General features: G+C 61.0%; 1 protein-coding gene across 1 annotated transcript; it reads left to right on the top strand.

Moving 5' to 3' along the window:
- On the top strand, nt 1-19,918 carry LOC142475358 (syntaxin-4-like; the record flags this gene model as incomplete). The annotated part of the gene is given in 8 exon segments (XM_075581272.1): nt 1-84; nt 1,636-1,674; nt 1,677-1,727; nt 3,293-3,392; nt 4,421-4,495; nt 5,423-5,490; nt 19,215-19,323; nt 19,802-19,918. Coding segments are annotated over 8 exon segments (643 nt in total), but the record flags the coding sequence as incomplete, so codon positions are not given.
- Nucleotides 19,919-20,350: the final 432 nt, after the last annotated feature.

Here is a 20,350-nt window from a genome sequence, read left to right as displayed (position 1 = left end):
ATGACCCAATGTAAGATGGGAGGATGGGATGAGGTGGTGGGTTGGAGCGACGTGGAGACGATAGGCTGTAATCGCATTATCTGGGTGATCACTGGTGAGGCTTCATCCAGCAGTGGATGTAGATGATGATATACCTTTACATATATAAATATACATACTGTATACACATGAACACATGTACACAAACACACATACTGTCTCCCCTTCACTCCCCCTCCTCTCTCTCACCCCCTCCTCTCTTCTCCCCCCCTCCGCTCCCTCTCTCTCCTCCGCTCCCTCTCTCTCCCCGCTCCGCTCCCTCTCTCTCCCCCCCCCCCCTCCGCTCCCTCTCTCTCCCCCCTCTCCGCTCCCTCTCTCCCCCCTCCGCTCCTCTCTCCCCCCCTCCGCTCCTCTCTCCCCCCCCTCCGCTCCCTCTCTCCCCCCCTCCGCTCTCTCTCTCCCCCGCCTCCGCTCTCTCTCCCCCTCCGCGCTCTCCCCCTCCGCGCTCTCCCCCGCCGCTCTCTCTCCCCCTCCGCTCTCTCTCCCCCTCCGCTCTCTCTCCCCCTCCGCTCTCTCTCTTTCTCCCCCTCCGTTCTCTCTCTCCCCCTCCGCTCTCTCTCCCCCTCCGCTCTCTCTCTCCCCCTCCGCTCTCTCCCTCCCCCTCCGCTCTCTCTCTCCCCCTCCGCGCTCGCTCTCCCCCTCCGTGCTCTATCTCTCCCCCCCATGCTCTCTCTCTCCCCCTCCGTGCTCTCTCTCTCCCCCTCAGTGCTCTCTCTCCCCCTCAGTGCTCTCTCTCTCCCCTCCGTGCTCTCTCTCTCTCCCTCCCTCCGTGCTCTCTCTCTCCCCCTCCGTGCTCTCTCTCTCCCCCTCCGTGCTCTCTCTCTCCCCCTCGACGCTCTCTCTCTCCCCTCCTCCGCTCTCTCTCTCCCCCTCCGCTCTCTCTCTCCCCCTCCGCTCTCTCTCTCCCCCTCCGTTCTCTCTCTCCCCCCTCCGCTCTCTCTCTCCCCCTCCGCTCTCTCTCTCCCCCTCCGCTCTCTCTCTCCCCCTCCGCGCTCGCTCTCCCCCCTCCGTGCTCTATCTCTCCCCCCCCATGCTCTCTCTCTCCCCCTCCGTGCTCTCTCTCTCCCCCTCAGTGCTCTCTCTCTCCCCCTCAGTGCTCTCTCTCTCCCCCTCCGTGCTCTCTCTCTCTCCCTCCCTCCGTGCTCTCTCTCTCCCCCTCCGTGCTCTCTCTCTCCCCCTCCGTGCTCTCTCTCCCCCTCCGCTCTCTCTCTCCCCCCTCCGCTCTCTCTCTCCCCCTCCGCTCTCTCTCTCTCTCCCCCTCTGCTCTCTCTCGCCCCCTCTGCTCTCTCCCTCTCTCCCCCTCCGCTCTCTCTCTCCCCCTCCACTCTCTCTCTCTCTTCCCCTCACGTGCTCTCTCTCTCCCCTTCCACGCTCTCTCTCTCTCCCTCTCCACGCTCTCTCTCCCCCCCTCCGCGCTCTTTCCTCTGCCCCCCTTTAGGACACCCTTCCCCCCCTCTTACTCTGCGTGTCACTCACACTCCTCCCTCGCTCTCTCTCTCTCTCTCGCTCTCTCTCTCTCGCTCTCTCTCTCTCTCTCTCTCTCTCTCTCTCTCTCTCTCCTCTCTCTCTCTCTCTCTCTCTCTCTCTCTCTCTCAGAGTGACAGTGACTCAGAAGCTGACGAGCAGAGAGTCATTTTATCAACGGGAGCAAAGAGGACACAGAGATAAATGATCAATTCTTTAAAACGGTAACACCCCTCCTACTGCCAGGTGACATCCCGACCTGTCCCCCTCACCGCAGGGTGACATCCCGACCTGTCCCCCCCATCGCAGGGTGACATCCCGACCTGTCCCTCCCACCGCAGGGTGACATCATCCCGACCTGTCCCCCCCACCACAGGGTGACATCCCGACCTGTCCCCCCCACCGCAGGGTGACATTCCGACCCTGTCCCTCCCACCGCAAGGTGACATCCCGACCTGTCCCTCCCACCGCAGGGTGACACCCCGACCTGTCCCTCCCACCACAGGGTGACACCCCGACCTGTCCCCCCCACCGCAAGGTGACATCCCGACCTGTCCCTCCCACCGCAAGGTGACATCCCGACCTGTCCCTCCCACCGCAAGGTGACATCCCGACCTGTCCCTCCCACCGCAAGGTGACATCCCGACCTGTCCCTCCCACCGCAGGGTGACGTCCCGACCTGTCCCTCCCACCGCAGGGTGACATCCCGACCTGTCCCTCCCACCGCAGGGTGACACCCCGGCCTGTCCCTCTCACCGCAGGGTGACATCCTGACCTGTCCCTCCCACTGCAGGGTGACATCCGACCTATCCCTCCCACCGCAGGGTGACATCCCGACCTGTCCCTCCCACCGCAGGGTGACATCCCGACCTATCCCTCCCACCACAGGGTGACACCCCGACCTGTCCCCCCCACCGCAGGGTGACATCCCGACCTGTCCCTCCCACCGCAGGGTGACATCCCGACCTGTCCCTCCCACCGCAGGGTGACATCCCGACCTGTCCCCCCCACCACAGGGTGACATCCCGACCTGTCCCCCCCACCACAGGGTGACATCCCGACCTATCCCTCCCACCACAGGGTGACATCCCGACCTGTCCCTCCCACCACAGGGTGACATCCTGACCTGTCCCTCCCACCACAGGGTGACATCCCGACCTGTCCCTCCCACCGCAGGGTGACATCCCGACCTGTCCCTCCCACTGCAAGGTGACATCCCGACCTGTCCCCCCCACCGCAGGGTAACACCCCGACCTGTCCCTCCCACCACAGGGTGACACCCCGACCTGTCCCCCCCAGCACAGGGTGACATCCCGACCTGTCCCTCCCACCGCAGGGTGACACCCCGACCTGTCCCTCCCACCACAGGGTGACATCCCGACCTGTCCCTCCCACCGCAGGGTGACATCCCGACCTGTCCCTCCCACCGCAGGGTGACATCCCGACCTGTCCCTCCCACTGCAGGGTGACATCCCGACCTGTCCCTCCCACCGCAGGGTGACATCCCGACCTGTCCCTCCCACCGCAGGGTGACATCCCGACCTGTCCCTCCCACCACAGGGTGACATCCTGACCTGTCCCTCCCACCGCAGGATGACATCATCCCGACCTGTCCCTCCCACCACAGGGTGACATCCCGAACTGTCCCTCCCACCACAAGGTGACATCCCGACCTCTTCCCCCCCCACTGCAAGGTGACATCCCGACCTCTTCCCCCCCACCGCAAGGTGACAGTGACGAGACAGAATTGTCCTATGTCCCTCCCACCTGTGACATGTTCCTTCCCCAGAGCCATCAGATCCGGGAGTCCATGCAGCTCCTCGGGGACAAGGTGAAGCAGATGGAAGCCAATCAGGTGAAGGTCCTCAGTACGCCTCTCCCTGAGGAGGGTAAGTGCTCTGCCGCTGTGTCACAGTCTGACCCCGGCCGCTGTGTCACAGTGTGACCCCGGCTCTGCCGCTGTGTGACAGTCTGACCCCGGCTCTGCCGCTGTGTCACAGTGTGACCCCGGCTCTGCCGCTGTGTCACAGCGTGACCCCGGCTCTGCCGCCGTGTCACAGCGTGACCCCGGCTCTGCCTGTACACACCCCGCTCACTTTAGACGACAGATACTTTCTCCTATATGTATACTTGCAGTGCTTATTGATCCGGGGGAAGTATAGATACACAGCACAGAGACACCAGGTACATAGGGAGCTCCCAGTCCCTGCAACTGGGACATGAGACAGTTACAGTCATTGTAATGTCCAAACTGAATATAAAATGAGGGGCTTTAAAACTAGAACAGCGTATTGCAGCGCCCGGGATCCATGTGTGAGCACTATAGGAGCGCTATAGGAGCACTATAGGAGCGCTGGAGCACTATAGAAGCGGAGCGCTGGAGCACTATAGGAGCGCTGGAGCACTATAGGAGCGCTCTCTATCAGACACTAGTACAGGTAAAACGACACGTGTCCTAATACTGGCCTATAGAGATATATAGGTGTGCCGTGTGCAGGCTGGGACACTGGGTGGGCTGCTCTCGGGTTCCCTATGCTGTAGGTGCCACTGTTGATGTGATCCAGAGAAAGGCAAACACACAACCCCAGTGTCATATCATCCAATGTTATCTCATAAGGGGGAAAATAAATTCCTTCCTGACTCCCAGAATTGGCAATCGGATTAATCCCTGGATCAACATCCTTCCCATGTATACTTATTTGGTATATCCCTGTATACCTTTCCTTTCTAAAAAGATGTCCAACCTTTTTTTGAACATATCTATTGTATCTGCCATCACAGTCTCCATGGGTAATGAATCCCACGCTGTAACTGCCCTTACTGTAAAGAACCCTTTCCTTTGTTGCTGGTGAAATCTCCTTTCCTCCAACCTTAATGTAGCGCTGATATTAATCGCCTGGAATTGTCCATGTCTCAGGTATGAAAGTGGATCTGCAGAAGCTGCGGGAGGATATCAAACTTCTGGCTAAAGAAATCCGGGCGAAGCTGCAGAGTGAGACTCTGTGCGCGCTGTCTCTGTGCGCGCTGTCTCTGTGCGCGCTGTCTCTGTGCGCGCTCTCTCTGTGCGCGCTCTCTCTGTGCGCGCTCTCTCTGTGCGCGCTCTCTCTGTGCGCTCTCTCTCTGTGCGCGCTCTCTCTGTGCGCTCTCTCTCTGTGCGTTCTCTCTCTGTGCGCGCTGTCTCTGTGCGCGCTGTCTCTGTGCGCGCTGTCTCTGTGCGCGCTGTCTCTGTGCGCTCTCTCTCTGTGCGCTCTCTCTCTGTGCGCTCTCTCTCTCTGTGCGCTCTCTCTCTCTGTGCGCTCTCTCTCTGTGCGCTCTTTCTCTGTGCGCTCTCTCTCTGTGCGCTCTCTCTCTGTGCGCTCTCTCTCTGTGCGCTCTCTCTCTGTGCGCTCTCTCTCTGTGCGCTCTCTCTCTGTGCACGCGCTCTCTGTGCACGCGCTTTCTGCGCGCTCTCTTTCTTTCTCTGCGCGCTCTCTCTTTCTCTCTGCGCGCTCTCTTTCTCTCTGCGCGCTCTCTTTCTCTCTCTGCGCGCTCTCTTTCTCTCTTCGCGTGCTCTTTCTCTCTCTGCGCGCGCTCTTTCTCTCTCTGCGCGCTCTCTCTCTCTGCGCGGTCTCTCTGCATGCGCTCTCTATACGTGCGCTCTCTGCGCTCTCTCTGCGTGTGCTCTCTGCGCTCTCTGCGTGCGCTCTCTCTGCGCTCTCTCTGCCTGCACTCTCTCTGCGTGCGCTCTCTCTGCGTGCGCTCTCTCTGCGTGCGCTCTCTCTGCGTGCGCTCTCTCTGCGTGCGCTCTCTCTGCGTGCGCTCTCTGCGTGCGCTCTCTCTGCGTGCGCTCTCTCTGCGTGCGCTCTCTCTGCGTGCGCTCTCTCTCTATGCGCGCGCTCTCTCCCCCCTCTCTCTCACTGTGTATGTTCCTATGTATCAGGTATGGAGGTGAAGGAGGATGATGATTTAGTGAGGAGTTCAGTTCATGTTCGTATGAGGAAAACACAGGTACATACTGACTGCATCTATCTGTGAGCGTCTAGTGCTGGCTCCCTCTGACTGCGTCCATCTGTGAGCGTCTAGTGCTGGCTCCCTCTGACTGCATCTATCTGTGAGCGTCTAGTGCTGGCTCCCTCTGACTGCATCTATCTGTGAGCGTCTAGTGCTGGCTCCCTCTGACTGCATCTATCTGTGAGCGTCTAGTGCTGGCTCCCTCTGACTGCATCTATCTGTGAGCGTCTAGTGCTGGCTCCCTCTGACTGCGTCTATCTGTGAGCGTCTAGTGCTGGCTCCCTCTGATTGCATCTATCTGTGAGCGTCTAGTGCTGGCTCCCTCTGACTGCATCTATCTGTGAGCGTCTAGTGCTGGCTCCCTCTCTCTTCCCTCCCGTCTCTCTCTCTTCCCCTCTGTCTCTCTGTGGTGTGCTATCACAGCAGTCTCTCCCTGCCCCCTCTCACCCTGTGTTTCTCCCCCTCAGCATGCGGTGCTCTCACAGCAGTCTCTCCCTGCCCCCTTTCACCCTGTGTTTCTCCCCCTCAGCATGGGGGGCTATCACAGCAGTCTCTCCCTGCCCCCTCTCACCCTGTGTTTCTCCCCCTCAGCATGGGATGCTATCACAGCAGTCTCTCCCTGCCCCCTCTCACCCTGTGTTTCTCCCCCTCAGCATGGGGTGCTATCACAGCAGTCTCTCCCTGCCCCCTCTCACCCTGTGCTTCTCCCCCTCAGCATGGGGTGCTATCACAGCAGTCTCTCCCTGCCCCCTCTCACCCTGTGCTTCTCCCCCTCAGCATGGGGTGCTCTCACAGCAGTCTCTCCCTGCCCCCTCTCACCCTGTGCTTCTCCCCCTCAGCATGGGGTGCTCTCACATCAGTCTCTCCCTGCCCCCTCTCACCCTGTGCTTCTCCCCCTCAGCATGGGGTGCTCTCACAGCAGTCTCTCCCTGCCCCCCTCTCACCCTGTGTTTCTCCCCCTCAGCATGGGGGGCTATCACAGCAGTCTCTCCCTGCCCCCTCTCACCCTGTGCTTCTCCCCCTCAGCATGGGGTGCTATCACAGCAGTCTCTCCCTGCCCCCTCTCACCCTGTGCTTCTCCCCCTCAGCATGGGGTGCTCTCACAGCAGTCTCTCCCTGCCCCCCTCTCACCCTGTGTTTCTCCCCCTCAGCATGGGGTGCTATCACAGCAGTCTCTCCCTGCCCCCTCTGACCCTGTGTTTCTCCCCCTCAGCATGGGGTGCTATCACAGCAGTCTCTCCCTGCCCCCCTCTCACCCTGTGTTTCTCCCCCTCAGCATGGGGTGCTCTCACAGCAGTCTCTCCCTGCCCCCTCTCACCCTGTGTTTCTCCCCCTCAGCATGGGGTGCTCTCACAGCAGTCTCTCCCTGCCCCCCTCTCACCCTGTGTTTCTCCCCCTCAGCATGGGGTGCTATCACAGCAGTCTCTCCCTGCCCCCTCTCACCCTGTGTTTCTCCCCCTCAGCATGGGGTGCTCTCACAGCAGTCTCTCCCTGCCCCCCTCTCACCCTGTGTTTCTCCCCCTCAGCATGGGATGCTATCACAGCAGTCTCTCCCTGCCCCCCTCTCACCCTGTGTTTCTCCCCCTCAGCATGGGGTGCTCTCACAGCAGTCTCTCCCTGCCCCCCTCTCACCCTGTGTTTCTCCCCCTCAGCATGGGGTGCTATCACAGCAGTCTCTCCCTGCCCCCCTCTCACCCTGTGCTTCTCCCACTCAGCATGGGATGCTATCACAGCAGTCTCTCCCTCCACCCCTCTCACCCTGTGTTTCTCCCCCTCAGCATGGGTTGCTATCACAGCAGTCTCTCCCTGCCCCCCTCTCACCCTGTGTTTCTCCCCCTCAGCATGGGGTGCTCTCACAGCAGTCTCTCCCTGCCCCCTCTCACCCTGTGTTTCTCCCCCTCAGCATGGGGGGCTATCACAGCAGTCTCTCCCTGCCCCCCTCTCACCCTGTGTTTCTCCCCCTCAGCATGGGGTGCTCTCACAGCAGTCTCTCCCTGCCCCACTCTCACCCTGTGTTTCTCCCCCTCAGCATGGGGTGCTATCACAGCAGTCTCTCCCTGCCCCCCTCTCACCCTGTGTTTCTCCCCCTCAGCATGGGGTGCTATCACAGCAGTCTCTCCCTGCCCCCCTCTCACCCTGTGTTTCTCCCCCTCAGCATGGGGTGCTATCACAGCAGTCTCTCCCTGCCCCCCTCTCACCCTGTGTTTCTCCCCCTCAGCATGGGGTGCTATCCCAGCAGTCTCTCCCTGCCCCCCTCTCACCCTGTGTTTCTCCCCCTCAGCATGGGGTGCTATCACAGCAGTCTCTCCCTGCCCCCCTCTCACCCTGTGTTTCTCCCCCTCAGCATGGGGTGCTATCACAGCAGTCTCTCCCTGCCCCCCTCTCATCCTGTGCTTCTCCCCCTCAGCATGGGGTGCTATCACAGCAGTCTCTCCCTGCCCCCTCTCACCCTGTGTTTCTCCCCCTCAGCATGGGGTGCTGTCACAGCAGTCTCTCCCTGCCCCCCTCTCACCCTGTGTTTCTCCCCCTCAGCATGGGGTGCTCTCACAGCAGTCTCTCCCTGCCCCCTCTCACCCTGTGCTTCTCCCCCTCAGCATGGGGTGCTCTCACAGCAGTCTCTCCCTGCCCCCTCTCACCCTGTGTTTCTCCCCCTCAGCATGGGGTGCTATCACAGCAGTCTCTCCCTGCCCCCCTCTCACCCTGTGTTTCTCCCCCTCAGCATGGGGTGCTCTCACAGCAGTCTCTCCCTGCCCCCTCTCACCCTGTGTTTCTCCCCCTCAGCATGGGGTGCTATCACAGCAGTCTCTCCCTGCCCCCTCTCACCCTGTGTTTCTCCCCCTCAGCATGGGGTGCTATCACAGCAGTCTCTCCCTGCCCCCCTCTCACCCTGTGTTTCTCCCCCTCAGCATGGGGTGCTATCACAGCAGTCTCTCCCTGCCCCCCTCTCATCCTGTGTTTCTCCCCCTCAGCATGGGGTGCTATCACAGCAGTCTCTCCCTGCCCCCCTCTCACCCTGTGTTTCTCCCCCTCAGCATGGGGTGCTATCACAGCAGTCTCTCCCTGCCCCCTCTCACCCTGTGTTTCTCCCCCTCAGCATGGGGTGCTATCACAGCAGTCTCTCCCTGCCCCCTCTCACCCTGTGCTTCTCCCCCTCAGCATGGGGTGCTCTCACAGCAGTCTCTCCCTGCCCCCTCTCACCCTGTGTTTCTCCCCCTCAGCATGGGGGGCTATCACAGCAGTCTCTCCCTGCCCCCTCTCACCCTGTGTTTCTCCCCCTCAGCATGGGGTGCTATCACAGCAGTCTCTCCCTGCCCCCTCTCACCCTGTGTTTCTCCCCCTCAGCATGGGGTGCTATCACAGCAGTCTCTCCCTGCCCCCCTCTCACCCTGTGTTTCTCCCCCTCAGCATGCGGTGCTCTCACAGCAGTCTCTCCCTGCCCCCTCTCACCCTGTGTTTCTCCCCCTCAGCATGGGGTGCTATCACAGCAGTCTCTCCCTGCCCCCCTCTCACCCTGTGTTTCTCCCCCTCAGCATGGGGTGCTATCACAGCAGTCTCTCCCTGCCCCCTCTCACCCTGTGTTTCTCCCCCTCAGCATGGGGTGCTATCACAGCAGTCTCTCCCTGCCCCCCTCTCACCCTGTGTTTCTCCCCCTCAGCATGGGGTGCTCTCACAGCAGTCTCTCCCTGCCCCCCTCTCACCCCGTGTTTCCCCCCCTCAGCATGGGGTGCTCTCACAGCAGTCTCTCCCTGCCCCCCTCTCACCCTGTGCTTCTCCCCCTCAGCATGGGGTGCTATCACAGCAGTCTCTCCCTGCCCCCCTCTCACCCTGTGCTTCTCCCCCTCAGCATGGGGTGCTATCACAGCAGTCTCTCCCTGCCCCCCTCTCACCCTGTGCTTCTCCCCCTCAGCATGGGGTGCTATCACAGCAGTCTCTCCCTGCCCCCCTCTCACCCTGTGTTTCTCCCCCTCAGCATGGGGTGCTATCACAGCAGTCTCTCCCTGCCCCCCTCTCACCCTGTGTTTCTCCCCCTCAGCATGGGGTGCTATCCCAGCAGTCTCTCCCTGCCCCCCTCTCACCCTGTGTTTCTCCCCCTCAGCATGGGGTGCTATCACAGCAGTCTCTCCCTGCCCCCTCTCACCCTGTGTTTCTCCCCCTCAGCATGGGGGGCTATCACAGCAGTCTCTCCCTGCCCCCTCTCACCCTGTGTTTCTCCCCCTCAGCATGGGGTGCTATCACAGCAGTCTCTCCCTGCCCCCCTCTCACCCTGTGTTTCTCCCCCTCAGCATGGGATGCTCTCACAGCAGTCTCTCCCTGCCCCCTCTCACCCTGTGTTTCTCCCCCTCAGCATGGGGTGCTCTCACAGCAGTCTCTCCCTGCCCCCCTTTCACCCTGTGTTTCTCCCCCTCAGCATGGGGTGCTATCACAGCAGTCTCTCCCTGCCCCCTCTCACCCTGTGTTTCTCACCCTCAGCATGGGGTGCTATCACAGCAGTCTCTCCCTGCCCCCTCTCAGCCTGTGTTTCTCCCCCTCAGCATGGGGTGCTATCACAGCAGTCTCTCCCTGCCCCCTCTCACCTTGTGTTTCTCCCCCTCAGCATGGGGTGCTATCACAGCAGTCTCTCCCTGCCCCCTCTCACCCTGTGTTTCTCCCCCTCAGCATGGGGTGCTATCACAGCAGTCTCTCCCTGTCCCCTCTCACCCTGTGTTTCTCCCCCTTAGCATGGGGGGCTATCACAGCAGTCTCTCCCTGCCCCCCTCTCACCCTGTGTTTCTCCCCCTCAGCATGGGGTGCTATCACATCAGTCTCTCCCTGCCCCCCTCTCACCCTGTGCTTCTCCCCCTCAGCATGGGGTGCTCTCACAGCAGTCTCTCCCTGCCCCCCTCTCACCCTGTGTTTCTCCCCCTCAGCATGGGGTGCTCTCACAGCAGTCTCTCCCTGCCCCCTCTCACCCTGTGTTTCTCCCCCTCAGCATGGGGTGCTATCACAGCAGTCTCTCCCTGCCCCCCTCTCACCCTGTGCTTCTCCCCCTCAGCATGGGGTGCTCTCACAGCAGTCTCTCCCTGCCCCCCTCTCACCCTGTGTTTCTCCCCCTCAGCATGGGGTGCTATCACAGCAGTCTCTCCCTGCCCCCCTCTCACCCTGTGTTTCTCCCCCTCAGCATGGGGTGCTCTCACAGCAGTCTCTCCCTGCCCCCCTCTAACCCTGTGTTTCTCCCCCTCAGCAGGGGGTGCTATCACAGCAGTCTCTCCCTGCCCCCCTCTCACCCTGTGTTTCTCCCCCTCAGCATGGGGTGCTATCACAGCAGTCTCTCCCTGCCCCCCTCTCACCCTGTGTTTCTCCCCCTCAGCATGGGGTGCTATCACAGCAGTCTCCCTGCCCCCCTCTCACCCTGTGTTTCTCCCCCTCAGCATGGGGTGCTATCACAGCAGTCTCTCCCTGCCCCCCTCTCACCCTGTGTTTCTCCCCCTCAGCATGGGGTGCTATCCCAGCAGTCTCTCCCTGCCCCCTCTCAGCCTGTGTTTCTCCCCCTCAGCATGGGGTGCTATCACATCAGTCTCTCCCTGCCCCCCTCTCACCCTGTGATTCTACCCCTCAGCATGGGGTGCTATCACAGCAGTCTCTGCCTGCCCCCCTCTCACCCTGTGTTTCTCCCCCTCAGCATGGGGTGCTATCACAGCAGTCTCTCCCTGCCCCCCTCTCACCCTGTGTTTCTCCCCCTCAGCATGGGGTGCTATCACAGCAGTCTCTCCCTGCCCCCTCTCATCCTGTGTTTCTCCCCCTCAGCATGGGGGGCTATCACAGCAGTCTCTGCCTGCCCCCCTCTCACCCTGTGTTTCTCCCCCTCAGCATGGGGTGCTATCACAGCAGTCTCTCCCTGCCCCCCTCTCCCCCTGTGTTTCTCCCCCTCAGCATGGGGTGCTCTCACAGCAGTCTCTCCCTGCCCCCCTCTCACCCTGTGTTTCTCCCCCTCAGCATGGGGTGCTCTCACAGCAGTCTCTCCCTGCCCCCTCTCACCCTGTGTTTCTCCCCCTCAGCATGGGATGCTATCACAGCAGTCTCTCCCTGCCCCCTCTCACCCTGTGTTTCTCCCCCTCAGCATGGGGTGCTATCACAGCAGTCTCTCCCTGCCCCCCTCTCACCCTGTGTTTCTCCCCCTCAGCATGGGGTGCTATCACAGCAGTCTCTCCCTGCCCCCTCTCACCCTGTGTTTCTCCCCCTCAGCATGGGGTGCTATCACAGCAGTCTCTCCCTGCCCCCTCTCACCCTGTGTTTCTCCCCCTCAGCATGGGGAGCTATCACAGCAGTCTCTGCCTGCCCCCCTCTCACCCTGTGTTTCTCCCCCTCAGCATGGGGTGCTATCACAGCAGTCTCTCCCTGCCCCCTCTCACCCTGTGCTTCTCCCCCTCAGCATGGGGTGCTCTCACAGCAGTCTCTCCCTGCCCCCTCTCACCCTGTGCTTCTCCCCCTCAGCATGGGGTGCTCTCACAGCAGTCTCTCCCTGCCCTCCTCTCACCCTGTGTTTCTCCCCCTCAGCATGGGGTGCTATCACAGCAGTCTCTCCCTGCCCCCCTCTCACCCTGTGTTTCTCCCCCTCAGCATGGGGTGCTATCACAGCAGTCTCCCTGCCCCCCTCTCACCCTGTGTTTCTCCCCCTCAGCATGGGGTGCTATCACAGCAGTCTCTCCCTGCCCCCTCTCACCCTGTGTTTCTCCCCCTCAGCATGGGGTGCTATCACAGCAGTCTCCCTGCCCCCCTCTCATCCTGTGTTTCTCCCCCTCAGCATGGGGTGCTATCACAGCAGTCTCTCCCTGCCCCCTCTCACCCTGTGTTTCTCCCCCTCAGCATGGGGAGCTATCACAGCAGTCTCTGCCTGCCCCCCTCTCACCCTGTGTTTCTCCCCCTCAGCATGGGGTGCTATCACAGCAGTCTCTCCCTGCCCCCTCTCACCCTGTGCTTCTCCCCCTCAGCATGGGGTGCTCTCACAGCAGTCTCTCCCTGCCCCCTCTCACCCTGTGCTTCTCCCCCTCAGCATGGGGTGCTCTCACAGCAGTCTTTCCCTGCCCTCCTCTCACCCTGTGTTTCTCCCCCTCAGCATGGGGTGCTCTCACAGCAGTCTCTCCCTGCCCCCCTCTCACCCTGTGTTTCTCCCCCTCAGCATGGGGGGCTATCACAGCAGTCTCTCCCTGCCCCCTCTCACCCTGTGCTTCTCCCCCTCAGCATGGGGTGCTATCACAGCAGTCTCTCCCTGCCCCCTCTCACCCTGTGCTTCTCCCCCTCAGCATGGGGTGCTCTCACAGCAGTCTCTCCCTGCCCCCCTCTCACCCTGTGTTTCTCCCCCTCAGCATGGGGTGCTATCACAGCAGTCTCTCCCTGCCCCCTCTGACCCTGTGTTTCTCCCCCTCAGCATGGGGTGCTATCACAGCAGTCTCTCCCTGCCCCCCTCTCACCCTGTGTTTCTCCCCCTCAGCATGGGGTGCTCTCACAGCAGTCTCTCCCTGCCCCCTCTCACCCTGTGTTTCTCCCCCTCAGCATGGGGTGCTCTCACAGCAGTCTCTCCCTGCCCCCCTCTCACCCTGTGTTTCTCCCCCTCAGCATGGGGTGCTATCACAGCAGTCTCTCCCTGCCCCCTCTCACCCTGTGTTTCTCCCCCTCAGCATGGGGTGCTCTCACAGCAGTCTCTCCCTGCCCCCCTCTCACCCTGTGTTTCTCCCCCTCAGCATGGGATGCTATCACAGCAGTCTCTCCCTGCCCCCCTCTCACCCTGTGTTTCTCCCCCTCAGCATGGGGTGCTCTCACAGCAGTCTCTCCCTGCCCCCCTCTCACCCTGTGTTTCTCCCCCTCAGCATGGGGTGCTATCACAGCAGTCTCTCCCTGCCCCCCTCTCACCCTGTGCTTCTCCCACTCAGCATGGGATGCTATCACAGCAGTCTCTCCCTCCCCCCCTCTCACCCTGTGTTTCTCCCCCTCAGCATGGGTTGCTATCACAGCAGTCTCTCCCTGCCCCCCTCTCACCCTGTGTTTCTCCCCCTCAGCATGGGGTGCTCTCACAGCAGTCTCTCCCTGCCCCCTCTCACCCTGTGTTTCTCCCCCTCAGCATGGGGGGCTATCACAGCAGTCTCTCCCTGCCCCCCTCTCACCCTGTGTTTCTCCCCCTCAGCATGGGGTGCTCTCACAGCAGTCTCTCCCTGCCCCACTCTCACCCTGTGTTTCTCCCCCTCAGCATGGGGTGCTATCACAGCAGTCTCTCCCTGCCCCCCTCTCACCCTGTGTTTCTCCCCCTCAGCATGGGGTGCTATCACAGCAGTCTCTCCCTGCCCCCCTCTCACCCTGTGTTTCTCCCCCTCAGCATGGGGTGCTATCACAGCAGTCTCTCCCTGCCCCCCTCTCACCCTGTGTTTCTCCCCCTCAGCATGGGGTGCTATCCCAGCAGTCTCTCCCTGCCCCCCTCTCACCCTGTGTTTCTCCCCCTCAGCATGGGGTGCTATCACAGCAGTCTCTCCCTGCCCCCCTCTCACCCTGTGTTTCTCCCCCTCAGCATGGGGTGCTATCACAGCAGTCTCTCCCTGCCCCCCTCTCATCCTGTGCTTCTCCCCCTCAGCATGGGGTGCTATCACAGCAGTCTCTCCCTGCCCCCTCTCACCCTGTGTTTCTCCCCCTCAGCATGGGGTGCTGTCACAGCAGTCTCTCCCTGCCCCCCTCTCACCCTGTGTTTCTCCCCCTCAGCATGGGGTGCTCTCACAGCAGTCTCTCCCTGCCCCCTCTCACCCTGTGCTTCTCCCCCTCAGCATGGGGTGCTCTCACAGCAGTCTCTCCCTGCCCCCTCTCACCCTGTGTTTCTCCCCCTCAGCATGGGGTGCTATCACAGCAGTCTCTCCCTGCCCCCCTCTCACCCTGTGTTTCTCCCCCTCAGCATGGGGTGCTCTCACAGCAGTCTCTCCCTGCCCCCTCTCACCCTGTGTTTCTCCCCCTCAGCATGGGGTGCTATCACAGCAGTCTCTCCCTGCCCCCTCTCACCCTGTGTTTCTCCCCCTCAGCATGGGGTGCTATCACAGCAGTCTCTCCCTGCCCCCCTCTCACCCTGTGTTTCTCCCCCTCAGCATGGGGTGCTATCACAGCAGTCTCTCCCTGCCCCCCTCTCATCCTGTGTTTCTCCCCCTCAGCATGGGGTGCTATCACAGCAGTCTCTCCCTGCCCCCCTCTCACCCTGTGTTTCTCCCCCTCAGCATGGGGTGCTATCACAGCAGTCTCTCCCTGCCCCCTCTCACCCTGTGTTTCTCCCCCTCAGCATGGGGTGCTATCACAGCAGTCTCTCCCTGCCCCCTCTCACCCTGTGCTTCTCCCCCTCAGCATGGGGTGCTCTCACAGCAGTCTCTCCCTGCCCCCTCTCACCCTGTGTTTCTCCCCCTCAGCATGGGGGGCTATCACAGCAGTCTCTCCCTGCCCCCTCTCACCCTGTGTTTCTCCCCCTCAGCATGGGGTGCTATCACAGCAGTCTCTCCCTGCCCCCTCTCACCCTGTGTTTCTCCCCCTCAGCATGGGGTGCTATCACAGCAGTCTCTCCCTGCCCCCCTCTCACCCTGTGTTTCTCCCCCTCAGCATGCGGTGCTCTCACAGCAGTCTCTCCCTGCCCCCTCTCACCCTGTGTTTCTCCCCCTCAGCATGGGGTGCTATCACAGCAGTCTCTCCCTGCCCCCCTCTCACCCTGTGTTTCTCCCCCTCAGCATGGGGTGCTATCACAGCAGTCTCTCCCTGCCCCCTCTCACCCTGTGTTTCTCCCCCTCAGCATGGGGTGCTATCACAGCAGTCTCTCCCTGCCCCCCTCTCACCCTGTGTTTCTCCCCCTCAGCATGGGGTGCTCTCACAGCAGTCTCTCCCTGCCCCCCTCTCACCCCGTGTTTCCCCCCCTCAGCATGGGGTGCTCTCACAGCAGTCTCTCCCTGCCCCCCTCTCACCCTGTGCTTCTCCCCCTCAGCATGGGGTGCTATCACAGCAGTCTCTCCCTGCCCCCCTCTCACCCTGTGCTTCTCCCCCTCAGCATGGGGTGCTATCACAGCAGTCTCTCCCTGCCCCCCTCTCACCCTGTGCTTCTCCCCCTCAGCATGGGGTGCTATCACAGCAGTCTCTCCCTGCCCCCCTCTCACCCTGTGTTTCTCCCCCTCAGCATGGGGTGCTATCACAGCAGTCTCTCCCTGCCCCCCTCTCACCCTGTGTTTCTCCCCCTCAGCATGGGGTGCTATCCCAGCAGTCTCTCCCTGCCCCCCTCTCACCCTGTGTTTCTCCCCCTCAGCATGGGGTGCTATCACAGCAGTCTCTCCCTGCCCCCTCTCACCCTGTGTTTCTCCCCCTCAGCATGGGGGGCTATCACAGCAGTCTCTCCCTGCCCCCTCTCACCCTGTGTTTCTCCCCCTCAGCATGGGGTGCTATCACAGCAGTCTCTCCCTGCCCCCCTCTCACCCTGTGTTTCTCCCCCTCAGCATGGGATGCTCTCACAGCAGTCTCTCCCTGCCCCCTCTCACCCTGTGTTTCTCCCCCTCAGCATGGGGTGCTCTCACAGCAGTCTCTCCCTGCCCCCCTCTCACCCTGTGTTTCTCCCCCTCAGCATGGGGTGCTATCACAGCAGTCTCTCCCTGCCCCCTCTCACCCTGTGTTTCTCACCCTCAGCATGGGGTGCTATCACAGCAGTCTCTCCCTGCCCCCTCTCAGCCTGTGTTTCTCCCCCTCAGCATGGGGTGCTATCACAGCAGTCTCTCCCTGCCCCCTCTCACCTTGTGTTTCTCCCCCTCAGCATGGGGTGCTATCACAGCAGTCTCTCCCTGCCCCCTCTCACCCTGTGTTTCTCCCCCTCAGCATGGGGTGCTATCACAGCAGTCTCTCCCTGTCCCCTCTCACCCTGTGTTTCTCCCCCTTAGCATGGGGGGCTATCACAGCAGTCTCTCCCTGCCCCCCTCTCACCCTGTGTTTCTCCCCCTCAGCATGGGGTGCTATCACATCAGTCTCTCCCTGCCCCCCTCTCACCCTGTGCTTCTCCCCCTCAGCATGGGGTGCTCTCACAGCAGTCTCTCCCTGCCCCCCTCTCACCCTGTGTTTCTCCCCCTCAGCATGGGGTGCTCTCACAGCAGTCTCTCCCTGCCCCCTCTCACCCTGTGTTTCTCCCCCTCAGCATGGGGTGCTATCACAGCAGTCTCTCCCTGCCCCCCTCTCACCCTGTGCTTCTCCCCCTCAGCATGGGGTGCTCTCACAGCAGTCTCTCCCTGCCCCCCTCTCACCCTGTGTTTCTCCCCCTCAGCATGGGGTGCTATCACAGCAGTCTCTCCCTGCCCCCCTCTCACCCTGTGTTTCTCCCCCTCAGCATGGGGTGCTCTCACAGCAGTCTCTCCCTGCCCCCCTCTAACCCTGTGTTTCTCCCCCTCAGCAGGGGGTGCTATCACAGCAGTCTCTCCCTGCCCCCCTCTCACCCTGTGTTTCTCCCCCTCAGCATGGGGTGCTATCACAGCAGTCTCTCCCTGCCCCCCTCTCACCCTGTGTTTCTCCCCCTCAGCATGGGGTGCTATCACAGCAGTCTCCCTGCCCCCCTCTCACCCTGTGTTTCTCCCCCTCAGCATGGGGTGCTATCACAGCAGTCTCTCCCTGCCCCCCTCTCACCCTGTGTTTCTCCCCCTCAGCATGGGGTGCTATCCCAGCAGTCTCTCCCTGCCCCCTCTCAGCCTGTGTTTCTCCCCCTCAGCATGGGGTGCTATCACATCAGTCTCTCCCTGCCCCCCTCTCACCCTGTGATTCTACCCCTCAGCATGGGGTGCTATCACAGCAGTCTCTGCCTGCCCCCCTCTCACCCTGTGTTTCTCCCCCTCAGCATGGGGTGCTATCACAGCAGTCTCTCCCTGCCCCCCTCTCACCCTGTGTTTCTCCCCCTCAGCATGGGGTGCTATCACAGCAGTCTCTCCCTGCCCCCTCTCATCCTGTGTTTCTCCCCCTCAGCATGGGGGGCTATCACAGCAGTCTCTGCCTGCCCCCCTCTCACCCTGTGTTTCTCCCCCTCAGCATGGGGTGCTATCACAGCAGTCTCTCCCTGCCCCCCTCTCCCCCTGTGTTTCTCCCCCTCAGCATGGGGTGCTCTCACAGCAGTCTCTCCCTGCCCCCCTCTCACCCTGTGTTTCTCCCCCTCAGCATGGGGTGCTCTCACAGCAGTCTCTCCCTGCCCCCTCTCACCCTGTGTTTCTCCCCCTCAGCATGGGATGCTATCACAGCAGTCTCTCCCTGCCCCCTCTCACCCTGTGTTTCTCCCCCTCAGCATGGGGTGCTATCACAGCAGTCTCTCCCTGCCCCCCTCTCACCCTGTGTTTCTCCCCCTCAGCATGGGGTGCTATCACAGCAGTCTCTCCCTGCCCCCTCTCACCCTGTGTTTCTCCCCCTCAGCATGGGGTGCTATCACAGCAGTCTCTCCCTGCCCCCTCTCACCCTGTGTTTCTCCCCCTCAGCATGGGGAGCTATCACAGCAGTCTCTGCCTGCCCCCCTCTCACCCTGTGTTTCTCCCCCTCAGCATGGGGTGCTATCACAGCAGTCTCTCCCTGCCCCCTCTCACCCTGTGCTTCTCCCCCTCAGCATGGGGTGCTCTCACAGCAGTCTCTCCCTGCCCCCTCTCACCCTGTGCTTCTCCCCCTCAGCATGGGGTGCTCTCACAGCAGTCTCTCCCTGCCCTCCTCTCACCCTGTGTTTCTCCCCCTCAGCATGGGGTGCTATCACAGCAGTCTCTCCCTGCCCCCCTCTCACCCTGTGTTTCTCCCCCTCAGCATGGGGTGCTATCACAGCAGTCTCCCTGCCCCCCTCTCACCCTGTGTTTCTCCCCCTCAGCATGGGGTGCTATCACAGCAGTCTCTCCCTGCCCCCTCTCACCCTGTGTTTCTCCCCCTCAGCATGGGGTGCTATCACAGCAGTCTCCCTGCCCCCCTCTCATCCTGTGTTTCTCCCCCTCAGCATGGGGTGCTATCACAGCAGTCTCTCCCTGCCCCCTCTCACCCTGTGTTTCTCCCCCTCAGCATGGGGAGCTATCACAGCAGTCTCTGCCTGCCCCCCTCTCACCCTGTGTTTCTCCCCCTCAGCATGGGGTGCTATCACAGCAGTCTCTCCCTGCCCCCTCTCACCCTGTGCTTCTCCCCCTCAGCATGGGGTGCTCTCACAGCAGTCTCTCCCTGCCCCCTCTCACCCTGTGCTTCTCCCCCTCAGCATGGGGTGCTCTCACAGCAGTCTTTCCCTGCCCTCCTCTCACCCTGTGTTTCTCCCCCTCAGCATGGGGTGCTATCACAGCAGTCTCTCCCTGCCCCCCTCTCACCCTGTGTTTCTCCCCCTCAGCATGGGGTGCTATCACAGCAGTCTCCCTGCCCCCCTCTCACCCTGTGTTTCTCCCCCTCAGCATGGGGTGCTATCACAGCAGTCTCTCCCTGCCCCCTCTCACCCTGTGTTTCTCCCCCTCAGCATGGGGTGCTATCACAGCAGTCTCCCTGCCCCCCTCTCATCCTGTGTTTCTCCCCCTCAGCATGGGGTGCTATCACAGCAGTCTCTCCCTGCCCCCCTCTCACCCTGTGTTTCTCCCCCTCAGCATGGCGTGCTATCACAGCAGTCTCTCCCTGCCCCCCTCTCACCCTGTGCTTCTCCCACTCAGCATGGGGTGCTATCACAGCAGTCTCTCCCTGCCCCCCTCTCACCCTGTGCTTCTCCCACTCAGCATGGCGTGCTATCACAGCAGTTCATCGAGCTGATTAATCAGTGTAACAACGTGCAGACTCAGTACAGAGACAGCAACGTCAAGAGGATCAAACGCCAACTGGAGATCAGTGAGTGAAGTGCTGTGTGTGTGGGGAGTGTGAGTGTGCATGCGTGTGCAGAGCTGTGTGTGTGCAGAGCTGTGTGTGTGCGCATAGGTGTGTGGGTGGGGGGGGCAGCAGTGGAATATCAGTGTGTGGGGGGGGGGGGGGTCAGCAGTGGAATGTGAGTGTGAGTGTGTGTGTGTGTGTGGGGGGGGGGTGTCAGCACTGGAATAGGAGTGTGTGTGTGTGTGTGTGTGTGTGTGTCTGGGGTGGTCAGCACTGGAATAGGAGTGTGTGTGTGTGTGTGTGTGTGTGTCTGGGGCGGTCAGCAGTGGAATAGGACTGTGGTGGAGTGCGGGGGGGAGGGGGTCAGCACTGGAATAGGTGTGTGTGTGTTTGGGGGTTCAGCAGTGGAATAGGACTGTGGTGGAGTGCGGGGGGGGGGGGGTCAGCACTGGAACAGCAGAGCACGCTGCCGAGCTGAGTTGTCGCTCTGTTTTCACAGCCGGGCACAATGTTACAGACGTGCAGTTTGATGAGATGTTGGAGAGCGGCCAGGCAGACGTGTTCACGTGTAATGTAAGGAGAACCACATGCGTGTGTGGAGGGAAAACTGCATTTAGTACGACATTGTGTGTGTGTGTGTGTGTGATGAGCACAAAACGAACACGAGTAAGAGTTGCACGCCATATAAAGCAAACTTGCAAAAAGAACGGATAGTTCCCGGTGCTCCATCAATGAGCGAAACGCTGCACCGATCCCAGGTGGAAGATGGAAGGCAGGGCACACGGAGTTAAAAATAACAAAAGTATTTAATAAAGCCAACACAACGTTTCGACCACAATGGTCTTTATTCTGGAAGCCAGGGGACATGTGTAGGATGATTTAGCCCAGATAGTGTCAACTCGGCCCTCTTTTCAAGCACAACAAGTCTGTTTCTTTTCTTACTTTATTTGGGGAAAGTAGCATAAAATACAGTCACTTGTGAAGAGATGTTGATGTATGAATAGTGTCTCTCTGTGGGTGCTTGGTAGTTAAGAGCAGGTGAAAAAGA

The sequence above is a fragment of the Ascaphus truei genome, unplaced genomic scaffold, assembly GCF_040206685.1.
Source record: "Ascaphus truei isolate aAscTru1 unplaced genomic scaffold, aAscTru1.hap1 HAP1_SCAFFOLD_1186, whole genome shotgun sequence".
In the NCBI taxonomy this organism is placed as follows: domain Eukaryota; kingdom Metazoa; phylum Chordata; class Amphibia; order Anura; family Ascaphidae; genus Ascaphus; species Ascaphus truei.
The sequence above is the reverse complement of the archived record's forward strand: the minus strand, read 5'-3'. Positions and strand labels throughout refer to the sequence as shown.